The sequence below is a fragment of the Enhydra lutris genome, unplaced genomic scaffold (assembly GCF_002288905.1).
Source record: "Enhydra lutris kenyoni isolate GAN:26980312 unplaced genomic scaffold, ASM228890v2 scaffoldscaffold96, whole genome shotgun sequence".
NCBI classification, from domain to species: Eukaryota; Metazoa; Chordata; class Mammalia; order Carnivora; family Mustelidae; genus Enhydra; species Enhydra lutris.
In genome coordinates this window covers 3,862,010-3,873,477 of record NW_019154180.1, presented here as the reverse complement: position 1 = coordinate 3,873,477, position 11,468 = coordinate 3,862,010, and the positions used below count along the sequence as shown (strand labels likewise).

General features: G+C 56.1%; 1 protein-coding gene across 2 annotated transcripts; it reads left to right on the top strand.

Annotated features, from left to right (window-relative positions):
• Positions 1-3,868: 3,868 nt before the first annotated feature.
• LOC111139207 (EKC/KEOPS complex subunit LAGE3-like) lies at positions 3,869-9,072 on the top strand. Of its 2 annotated transcripts, XM_022491407.1 has the most exons (6): positions 3,869-4,107; positions 5,104-5,232; positions 5,521-6,315; positions 6,715-6,975; positions 8,122-8,212; positions 8,502-9,072. In XM_022491407.1, exons 1-3 carry the CDS (start codon positions 3,869-3,871, stop codon positions 5,633-5,635), a joined length of 483 nt encoding a protein of 160 aa, XP_022347115.1. In that variant the 3' UTR covers positions 5,636-6,315; positions 6,715-6,975; positions 8,122-8,212; positions 8,502-9,072. The 2 variants fall into 2 exon arrangements, with proteins under 2 accessions (XP_022347115.1, XP_022347116.1); XM_022491408.1 differs by lacking the exon at positions 6,715-6,975.
• Positions 9,073-11,468: the final 2,396 nt, after the last annotated feature.

The window sequence follows — 11,468 nt, the reverse complement described above, 5'->3', positions numbered from 1 at the left end:
TCTGCCTTCAGCTCAGGTCATGATCCTAGGGTCCTGGGATGGAGCCCTGCATCTGGCTTCCTGTGGAGCGGGAAGCCTGCTGCTCCTTCTCCCACTCCCCCTGCTTGTGCTCCTTCTCTCACTTCCTCTCTATCAAATAAATAATTAAAATCTTCAAAACATCCCTCCAGAAGCAAAATAAGAGAAATGACAAACAGGAAAAAGACTTTTGCAACTTATGTCACATCCAAAGAGAGAGAGAGAGAGAGAGAGAGAGAGTGTGTGTGTGTGTGTGTGTGTGTGTGTGTATAAAACTTCTAGGGGCATCTGGGTGGCTCGGTTAAGCATCTGCCTTCGGCTTGGGTCATGATCTTGGGGTCCTGTGATTGAGCCCCACATTGGGCTACCTGCTCAGGGTGGTATCTGCTTCTCTCTCTTCCTCTGCCACTCCCCCTGCTTGTGCGTGCATGCTTGCTCTCTCTCTCTGACAAACAGATAAATTAAAAAATCTTTAAAAGAGAAATTCTAAATATTGATAGGAGTAAGAGAAAAATGGGGAACGGGATATGAGCAGATGGCTTACAGAAAAGGAAGTGCCAATGGTCCCTAAACATATAAAAAGACGTTCATGCTGAGTCATAAGAGAAATATACATTTAACGTACATTGAGATACCATTTCTGGGGCACCTGGGTGGCTCAGTGGGTTAAAGCCTCTGCCTTCAGCTCAGGTCATGATCCCAGGGTCCTGTGATCGAGCTCCACATCGGGCTCTCTGCTCGGCAGGGAGCCTGCTTCCTCCTCTGTCTCTTTCTCTCTGCCTGCCTCTCTGTCTACTTGTGATCTCTGTCAAATAAATAAATAAAATCTTTAAAAAAAAAGAGAGATGGGGCGCCTGGGTGGCTCAGTGGGTTAAGCCGCTGCCTTCGGCTCAGGTCATGATCTCGGAGTCCTGGGATCGAGCCCCGCATCGGGCTCTCTGCTCTCTAGGGGAGCCTGCTTCCTCCTCTCTCTCTGCCTGCCTCTCTGCCTGCTTGTGATCTCTCTGTCAAATAAATAAATAAAATCTTAAAAAAAAAAAGAGAGATACCATTTGTCACCAATTGGATTGCCAAAATTCAAACTCTTGACAATATACTCTGCTGGCAAGACTGTGGAGAGAGAGAGAGAGACACTTTCAAACATTGTGGAGTGCAAAGGTACTACACCTGTGGAGGAAAGCTTAGCGATATTTCTTTAATCTCATGTACATTTACTCTGCTGCACAATACTACCCAGCTGGTTAAATAGTCTTATTTATGTGTCTTAGTTATCTCTCACTGCATAGCAAATTACTTCAAAATTTAGTAGCTTAAAGTAACAGACATTTATTGTTTCTGGGAGTCACCACTCCAGGAATAGCCCAGAAGGATAGTTTTGGCACGGGGTCTATCATGTGGGCACGGTGAAGTTGCTGGTCAGCGCGGCACTCATCTGAAGGCTGGTCTGGTTGAGCAAATCTGCTTCCAAAGTAGCTCACAACAGCCACTCACATGGTGGTTGGCTGGAGGCTTGATTCCTCCTGATACGGATTCCCCTGTTAGAGTTAGCTAAGAGCAAGTACCTGAAGCTGGCAAGCCTTTTATGATCTACGGTTCCAAATTTCCACATTGTCACTTCTTCCATATGCTATTTGAGAGAAAGAAATTACAGCCCAGTGCACACTCAGGGGGAGAGAAATTAAGTCCCATTTATTTTGCAGGGTGGAATACAGAGAATTTGTTGAGATTTTAAAAATTATTTTTATAATTTTTATTTTCTATTATTTATTTTTATTTTTCATTTGTTTTATTTTGTATTATTTATAATTATATTTATTAATTTTTATTGTTTTATTTTTAAAGCATCACTATATTTTTGTTGAACATGTTGTTAACTTTTTTAAAAAAGGTTTTATTTATTTATTTGACAGAGATCACAAGTAGGCAGAGAGACAGTCAGGGGGCCAGGGAGCAGGCTCCCTGCTCTGCAGAGAGCCCCATGGGGGGCTGGATCCCAGGACCCTGGGGTCACGACCTGAGCTGAAGACAGATGCTTAACCCACTGAGCCACCAGGTGCCCCAAACATGTTGTTTCTGTTGAGTGTATGGTTCGGGATAGCAATACAGAGGGAGTGAAGTGGTCTGATGTAGGGTCTGTTTTGAGGGGAGACCCAGCAGGATTTGATGCTCTAGTTCAGTTTTATGTCCTTCCTTTTATGATTACCAAGGACAGACACAGAAAACTAATACAACAGTCCAGGATGGATATCTCTTGTCTGATTAAATAACTGCTTTTTGATTATGGGGGTGCCCGCAGGCTGGTCCGGTGGGTACAGCATGCGACTCTTGGTCTGGGGCACGTGAGTTTTTGCCCCAGGTTGGGTGTAGAGACGACTTAACAAGAAAAAAATGAAAGAAACGTGACGTAAGGTCCCCGTGGGCCTTTTGGGGGAAGAAGCCCCCCACAAGGAAGTCAGCCCCCCCAAAGCCACCACCGAGAGATCATGGGTGTCTACACTTGGGGGTGTTGCACAGGCTTTCTGGCGTCTAGACAGGGCCGTGGGTCCTTTTGCCGTTCTGTGGGACTTTCGCCATTCTGCCTTCTGGTTGTTCGTCTAGGCCAGGAGCCCGGTTTTCCGCGGCCACTGCTTGAGTTCCAGGGCCCACCCCGTCGCTCCTCGCCCCGCTGGCAGGCTTGCCCTCGCACGGGGGCCACCGGGCCATCTTTCTGAAAATCGCATCTGATGCGCTCATCCCAGGGGCCGCCCCCTCGAAGGCCACTTCGGGTTGTCCACCTGTACCGGCGATGGGGGCGGGGCGCGGCCCAGGATCCGTCGTGGGCTCTGTCCCACCTCCCTTCCACGAATGGCTGCAAGGACGTCGAGCCGCACGTCCTGGGGACCCGAACCCCGGCAAGAGGCAGGGCGGGCAACAGGCCACGAGTCCGGTGGCTTCACACGAGGTCTCGGGCAGGGGTGGGGGGGTGCGGTGGGAGTCGAGCTGAGGCACGACGGGACTGCGGAGGTGCGACGGGGTCACGTGTCACCCTACGGGGCAGCGTTTCGAGAGGGAGTGCTCGCAGGCCACGCAGCCGGAAAGGCGGTCCCGGAAGCCGCGGGCCGGGCTTGGCGGGAACCCAGCACGGTGCCGGCGGACGCCCGAGGGAAGCGTCGTGTATGCGCAGGCGCGCCTGGATCCCACGGAGCCCTGAGGGGCGGGGCTTCACGAAAGAGCTCTCATTGGCCAGGCAGCCATGGGGCGGGGTCTCCGGGAGCTCACGGGGCGGCTGACAGGGACTGTGGGAGGCCAGTCAAGGGCCCAGCAGGCTCCTGGGGCCGGGGCGGGTCGGTGGGGTGGGGTGGGGGGCGACGGGGGCTGTTGGCGCAGGCGCTCCGGGCAGCCCGAGTCGCGTCGCGTACAAAGGCGCTGAGCTTTGCGAGGAAGCGCTGGCTGGCTCGGCAGCCATGGGGCCTCCCAGGGCCCAAGGGTGCAAGGGCCCACTGGGCGGGCAGCGACCACAGGCCTGGCGGCCTCCCTAGGAGCCCAATGGCGCAGGCGCCCTGGGGACGCGTCGGGCTCTGAGACGCAGGGCTTGTGGAGGGAGCCTGGCTTTCCTGGCGGGCCCCCGCCGGGTCGGTTTGGCGGGAAGCGGCCACGCGCCCGGCACCCTTTTCCCCACCCCGCCCCGCCCCGCCCCGCCCCGCCCCGCCCCGCCCCGCCCCGGCCCTCCCTGAGCCAGTGTGCGCGTGCGCGGCGTGGGGGCGGGGCCCGCGCGAGAAGCGGAGCTTTGGGAAGAAGCCGTAGTTCCTCAGCGGCCACTCGGAGGGGCGGGGCGGCGGGAGCGGCGCCGGGAGGGCGGGGCGCGGCGGCCATGCAGGCGGCAGGCGCAGACGCAGGCGCGGGCAGCGGGGCGGGCGCTGCGGACGACGGCTCGGACGGCCAGGACCGTCGCCGTGGCCCGGGCGGTCCCGGCTTGCCCGGCGGCGCGGGCGAGGCAGCTGCTGCCGCCGCCGGCAGGGCTCGGCCCGTCTCGCGCGTGCGGCACGTCCCGGAGCCGGGCGGAGACGCCGCTGCCACGACTGGAAGGCGGGAGAGCCGAAGACACATATTGTATCCTGCCCGAGCGGACGGCGCGGCCTGGGCCGGGGGCTGGCTGTGGGCGCCAGGGCCCCTGAGGGATCGAAGGGTCGGGGCGGCCTGCGGGCGGACAGGGAGAGGGGCGGTGTTCACCAGGGGCTGGGGACGGCTACGGCGGTCCGGCCAGGGCTGGTGGGACAGTGGTCACGGGGGGTGGGGAGGCTGTGGGGGTCCAGCCTGATTGCTGGTGGGACAGTAGTCAGTGGGGAGTGGCTGCGGGGGTCCGGCCCGGGGCTGGTGGGACAGTAGTCACTGAGGGAGGCTGGGGGTTCCGGCCCGGGGCTGGTGGGGCTGTGGTCACCGGGGGAGCGGCTGGGAGGGTCCGGCCTGGGGCCGGTGGGACAGTGGTCACCCGGGGAGTGGCTGGGGGGGTCCCGCCCGGGGCTGGTGGGACAGTGGTCACTGAGGGAGGCTGGGGGTTCCGGCCTGGGGCTGGTGGGACAGTAGTCACTGAGGGAGGCTGGGGGTTCCGGCCTGGGGCTGGTGGGACGGTAGTCACCTGGGGAGCGGCTGGGGGGGTCCGGCCCAGGGCTGGTGGGGCCGTGGTCACTGGGGGAGCGGCTGGGGGGGTCCTGCCCGGGGCTGGTGGGACAGTGGTCACCGAGGGGGCAGGGGAAGCTGGGGGGTCTGGCCCGCGGCTGGGTTGGAGGGGTGCAGAGGGGAGGCAGGGGGTGCTGGGGGAGTGGGGGGGCGGCAGAGAGATGCCAGCAGGGTGCCAATGGCCTGGCTTCAGAGGGATGGGTCGGGGGAGGAAGGAGGGAGAGCAGGGGGCTGACCCGGTTGCCGGGGGCGGGGGTGGGGGGCTATGGGCCTGGCTTGGCGTCTGGGGCCGGGGTGGCTGGGCATGATTAGGTCGGGGAAGGGGGTGGGAGCTGTCTTGAAGGGGACTGGGCTCGTCAGGGGGGCCTGAGAAGGGCGGGGGGCAGGCGCAAAATCGTTTGGGTGGTGCCTTAAGCCGGTCTCCTCCAGTGCCCTCTGCGTGCCTTTTCCATCCCGCTTGGAGGCGGAGATTGCCTGTGGGTCCCTGGCCCCAGATGCCGAGCCCCACAGAAAGGCTGTCGAGAAGCAGCTCACAGTGAGCGGCAGCGTCCTGGCCGCGTAAGTTCTGGAAGGGGGCCCGGTGGGAGCGGCAGCAGGTAGCAGGCCCGGTTTCCACAGAAGGGGCGCTCAGCTGGACACACCGAGACCCTCCGTGAACGGTTACTTCCAGGGACAGGGGTGGGGGAGGCTGTCTCGGCCTGCACCTGCAGCCTGGCCTGGGGTATAGGGAGGTGCCTTCGTGGGGATGTCGGAGTTGGTGGGCTGGATTTGGGGCGGGGGGCGGCAGAGCAAGGAAGGGGAGGAGCTTCAACCTCCAACTCGGTTGTCTTTTCTGCTCCCTTTCAGCCACTGGAGAGCTGAGGATCCTCGCCTCCTGCGAATTTCCGTCCTCAACTTCCTGGACCACCTTTCCCTGGTGATGCGGACCATGCGGCGCTTTGGGCCCCCCGTTTCCCGCTAAGCCTGGGCTGGAGAGAGGGGCTGAAGTCTAACGTGTCCCTCCCCGGGGACTGCGTCCTTCCCGGGACAGTGACTCCTGTCGTACCAGCTGCCACTGTGTTAGGAGGGCCTAATCCTCTGCCGCTACCGGCCCCAGGGCACTCGGGGCCCGTTTGTTTTGTTTTGTTTTGTTTTGTTTGCCGCTTGAACGTTCCTCAGTGCAGACAATTAAACGGAGCTGTGCGGTTGGTTCCCTGTCTGGGCTTATTTTCCACCGTGGCACCGCCTCCAGAGGGTCTTCCCTTTGTCCTGTCCTCGGGGAAGCGGAGGGGAGGTTCTGGGATGTAGATAGGGAGGCATGAGAGCTGACTGAAGACCGTGGAGGAAATGGGAGAACACGGCTTCTGTCCTTCTCTGTCCTTCTCTGTCCTTCACTGTCCTTCACTGTCCTTTGCTGTCAACGGCTCTCTCCGCTCGGTGGAATGTGTCCTTAGTTTTTTCCTTGTGTTTATATGCTAAACAGAATAATGAAGAAGGGGTAATATTTTGCACGTTTCACAGGTCTCCGGATGTTTTCTCCATCGAATGTGAACTTTTCCTCTATGAAAACTCTGAGTGCATTCTCGAATGGATGCATGAAAGACGCGTTCTAATGTAATTACTGAACTTTTAAATTCTCTTCAGCTTTGCCGATGAGAGATGGTGAGTCAGTGGAACTCTGGTGTAAAATCTTTGTATGAACGATGCTTCCTTAAGATACGTTAGTAGAGGCANAAATCTTTGTATGAACGATGCTTCCTTAAGATACGTTAGTAGAGGCAATTAGAGGTCGTCTGACAACTCTTGGCAGTACCAGCCCAGCAGGAGCCAGTCATAGGGAAGGGTTTGCACAGCCATGCCAGAAACCCTTGCACTCTAAGTAGGATTTCTGTAGGAACCTCCGTTTCCAAACAGTCCAAGAAGGGGGTAATCTGTTCCCCTTGGGCTCTTAGGGGAAAAGTACAGCAGCACCCAGGACCCAGATGGCTGTGCAGACGTCAGCTGGTGGGGAAGATGTGGTAGGTGACACACAAGGTCAGGGTACCCCTCTGATCCCTACAGGTGCGAATTCCAGGGGGTCCTACTGGAATTGGTAGCATGGACTATACAGACTCCTGATGGGCCTCACAGTGATGCTCTGCAGGTTATTCCAGAAGCTGAGCTGGTGGCCAGATGGCAAAGAGGCAGATTGCTGGGATGGTTTCATCCCACGAAATAGAGGAGCTGGGTCTGCCAGGAGGCTGCATTCCTGGTGGGGTGGCCTGGAAGAGGTGAAGGGACAGTGGCCAGGAGCAGCTCGAGACGCTGTTCCCAAGTGAGTTGGTGAGTGTGGAAGGGAGGGGAAGGGGAACAGGGAGAACAGGACAGCAGAAGGAGATAACCTGGAGGGACATGCCAGGAGTGGCCTCTTGCGTGGGGGAGGGGATGGTCCTGAAGGCAGATGGCAGAGGGAGACAGGTCAGAGTGGCCTGAGGGGACGTGGTGGGGGGGGATTGACAGCTCATCAAAAGCAGTTGTTGGCAGAATGAGGAGGTCTGGAGGCCTGTGACAGGGGCCAAGTCAATAGTATCTGGTTCCTGAGCCAGAGTTTCTCTAGCAGCCTCAATGCACCTGGGGGAGGGGATCGCCTGCGGTCTTCTGGCCTCAGGTATTGAACCCCACCACAGGGGGATCAGAAAATGCCAGCAACTACGGGCAGTGACTGGTTGTGGAGGTTCAACAAACGGCTGGAGTGGGGGATGGCAGCAAAAGGCTAGACCTTAGTCTGGGCATCACTGCAACGGAGACCCTGAGGATTAGCTCTTGGGGGTGGGATGGGGTGCCTGGGGACATCCGCACCCTCCATGAGGGAGACACAGGAGGGTTAGGGCTAGTGGCCTCCTCGCAAAGGAGAAACATGGGCCCAGCTGGGACTTGACTTGCTTTCCCTTCCCTCCTAGCATACTGACGACTGAAGGAGCACGTCCCCGCAAATGTCCACACCTCCTTGCTAGAGCAGCTTTCCCTGGTTCTGGGGGCCATGCTGTTGGGGGGCCACTTTCTCACTGGGTCTCAGCAGGGCAAAGGCACCTGAGTCGTAACCTGGTGCGTGTGCCTGGGGACGTTGATGATGCCGGGCTTCCGTGGAGAACCGTGGGCTGGCCTCTCCGCCCATCCTGGACCTCTGGCATGCAGGACCCACTTGTTTCCCCGTTGCTAGAGGAGGAGAGCACTTACACAATTTTCCTGCAGAAGATAAAACTGAGCCACAATGCCAAGTTTCTGTTCTGCTACCACACCCTCAGATGGTATCAGCCTTGTCCTATGGATGCAAGGAAGGGCCAGGGATTCAGACATTCATTTCTTTTTGAAGATTTTATTCATTTATTTGACACAGAGAGAACACGAGCAGGGGGAGCGGCAGGCAGAGGGAGAGGGAGAAGCAGGCTCCCCGCTGAGCAAAGAGCCTGATGATGGTCTCCATCCCAGGACCCTGGGATCATGACCCGAGCTGAAGGCACACGCTTCACCAACTGAGCCACCCAGGCGCTCCGGGACTCAGATATTCAGATGGTACAAGGTAACTGAAACAACTTAGGAAATGGGGGAAAATGAAAATCAATTATACTCTATTATTTGCAATTAACTACTGTCAACATTTTGTAATATCACATCAGTTTTATACTTGTGCTTACATATTAAAGGGGCAACATAAAATGTATTTTGTGAGTTTAGAATTAAATTTTTCCACAGGTTTTAAACTTATTTAACAGATGGGCTCTATTTGTGGTGGGTGGCGGGCACGGGGAGCTCCTTCTGGCAAACCTGTCATCTTAGAGTTCTTGCGTCTGATTGAGCCTATCATGCAGGGGACATCGAGGGCACACCGGACCCTGGGCCTCGGGGGTCCTACCAGTTCAGCTGACGTTCAGCCTCCAGGGATCCCGCCATCCCCCGCGGAGGAGACAGGCCTGTGGCGGCTGCATCTGTGTCCCCGCTGCTCCCGCCGCCTTCTGTCCCTCAGAAGAGCTTTAGTCCGATGACCTCCAGCACCCGTCTGTGCTTCTAAAGCGTCATTACCCAAAGGCACAGGACACGGGTGTGGGCGGTGGGGACTGTGTAATCATCCAGACGCGTGTATCCCTCAGCTCCTTTCCCCTGAGATAGATAGATTGATTGATTGATTGATTGAATGATTGCTAGAGCATGGGGGGAGGGGCAGAGGGGAACCCCAAGCAGACTCCACACCAAACACGGAGCCCAACGCGGCGCTCGATCCCGCGACCCCACCATCACGACCCAAGCTGAAATCAAGAGTTGGGCGCCCAGCCCACTGAGTCGCCCAGATGCCCCTGTTCCTCAGCTCCCTTAGCCAGTGCCCTATGCTAGACCTTTCCACCGCTTGTCACCCATCAGGACTATAAACTGGGCTGCAGCGAACACCATGGCCTGTTGGCTTTTGTGCAGGAAATTTGTAGAAGGGGACTGGGGTCAAAGAGTAAGCCCTCTTTCCCGCGCTTGACACACAGGACCACACTGCACCCCCGGCAGCTTGCGCCCATCGTGCGCGAAAATGTCCGTTTCCCTACGTCCCACCTCAGACAGGGTATGCTCGGTCGTGTACACCTTGGTAAGACCAAACCCATGCGGTAACCCAAATCCCATCTCGGTGCTGCGCCACTTTCCCTGAGATGCTGGTGTAAGCAGGTGGCACCGTGTGTGACGTTTGGCCCGCGCCAGCTCTGCTGAGAACCGTCCGCTCATATCCTCTGCCTGGTTTCTGTTCGGGACAGTCACGTTTCTCCCCCGGTTGGTCAGTGTTCTGTCTGTGTTCAGAATGCCAAAGCTTTGTCACACTTGGAAAGCGCTTTTCCTCCTCACGGCTTACTTAAAAAATATATATATATATATGTATATGTATATATACATTATATATATATATATATATATATGGGCACCTGGGTGGCTCAGTGGGTTAGGCCTCTGCTTTTGGCTCAGGACATGATCTCAGGGTCCTGGGATCGAGCCCCACATCAGGCTCTCTGCTCAGCGGGGAGCCTGCTTCCCCCCCCCCCCCGCCTGCCTCTCTGCCCGCTTGTGATCTCTCTCTCTGTCAAAAAAAATAAATAAAATCTTTAATATATATATACATATATACGTATATATACGTATATATATATATATACACAGATACAGATAAAGCTATAGATATATACCCGCACACTTCGGTCGCCAGAGACAGATCGCAGCTCTGACTGAGTGAGCGGGCTCACCGGAGGGCCCTGGAGGAGCTCCCGTGTCGGGCGGGACAGGGCGGGAGCCAGAGCCCCTCTGAGGAGTCTCGGTGTGACTCAGACCAGCTCTGTCCAAGGACCGGCTCTCAGTGACTCAGCTCCAGCCACTTTCCATCTCTCTGTGTCTCTCTTCCTCCTCCCGGTTCCCTGAGAGAGCGAGCAAGCCTGTGATTGGCGTAGGCTGGGTCACCGTCCCGAGGGGACAGGGATGACGGAGAGGGGGTTGGAGGTTAGTGGGTCGTGGCGGTCCGCCACCTGCACGCTGAGGTCTCCGCACGAGGCGGGAGGGGGGCGTGGCGGGGACAGTGGGCTGCAGCAGAGTTCTCGTGAATGCCTGGGGACAGAATGGTTCCCTTGAGAGAGAGCGATGGGCAAGGGGGCTGGACAGCGGGGGCCTCAGATGCCTAAGTGTTCTTCGTAAAGGGGTGAGAATACGGGGCAGGAGAACAGCCCCCGGGGGGAAGCACACTGCCTCCTGCTTACCCTGAGGTGTATGGGCTTGAGAAGGAAGAAAAGCCTCCTGGGGAGGGACAGTGAGAACACAGTGTCCTTCAGGACAGAGCCAAGCCTCCTTAGGGCCGAGGGTAGACAATCGCTTTGAGTAGAGACTGAGCACAAGTATGAGTTCCGGAGAGATGAGGGGCGTGTGGGTGAGGTGGCATGCTCAGGGAAAGTGCATCCAGACTCTGCCGTTTGAGATTAGGCTTCTAGTCCAGTCCCACCAAGGGTGCTCAGTGTCACGAAGGGGTGTCAGATTTGTGTCAGAGCGCTGACTGTTCTTACATTTCTATACGGAGTGTTATCCTTTCAACAAACTTAGAGACTTGTAGATTTCTACAGTATTCAAGATTTTTGCCTCATTAGTTTGCCTATGTGCTGTTGTTTCCAAGTTTGGGTTTCAGTTAATGTTAGCCTGAGGCTGTTGGGATTTGAAAATGAACTTGTCAGATGTTATTCTGCTCTTGTGACCTTGTAATACTGGGACAGGATGTCGGGGGAATCTGGAGAATTGATTCAGAAAAGTTCAGTCTGAGGAACTGATAAGGTTTGTAAAAGCATCTGCACCTGGGCTTTATTTTTATGTGGCGATCCCTGCGATCGCTTACAACTTCTTTCATGAGTCAGTATTTTATTTTTAAGAATTTATTTACTTATTCGTTTATTTATTTATTAGAGAAAGAGAGAGAGAGAACACAAGCAGGGGGAAAAGGAAAAGCACGCTCCCCGCTGAGCAGGGAGCCCGATGCAGGAGTCGATCCCAGGACCCTGGGATCACCACCTGAGCCAAAGGCAGACACATAACCGACTGAGCCACCCAGGCACCCATGAGTCAATATTTTAAAATCAGATTTTACTAAGTTTTCCTATTTCATGTACATCCAATCTAGGGGTATGGATTTGTCTGTACAGTGGAGTCCCACCACATGGACATATCACCTTTGTGGATTTCATTACATAAACTTGAGAAAAGACAGAGATATGGGGACAAGCCTTCCCAGATACACCCTCTGTCTGACAAGTCTTCAAGTATGAGCTCCCAAT

Excerpts from the sequence above, each read along its gene's own strand:
- LOC111139207 (XM_022491408.1), top strand. The coding sequence starts at position 3,869 with ATGCAGGCGGCAGGCGCAGACGCAGGCGCGGGCAGCGGGGCGGGCGCT. Across the intron at positions 4,108-5,103 it reads GAGAGCCGAAGACACATATT|TGCCCTCTGCGTGCCTTTTC; the intron begins GTATCCTGCCCG and ends GGTCTCCTCCAG. Across the intron at positions 5,233-5,520 it reads AGCGGCAGCGTCCTGGCCGC|CCACTGGAGAGCTGAGGATC; the intron begins GTAAGTTCTGGA and ends GCTCCCTTTCAG.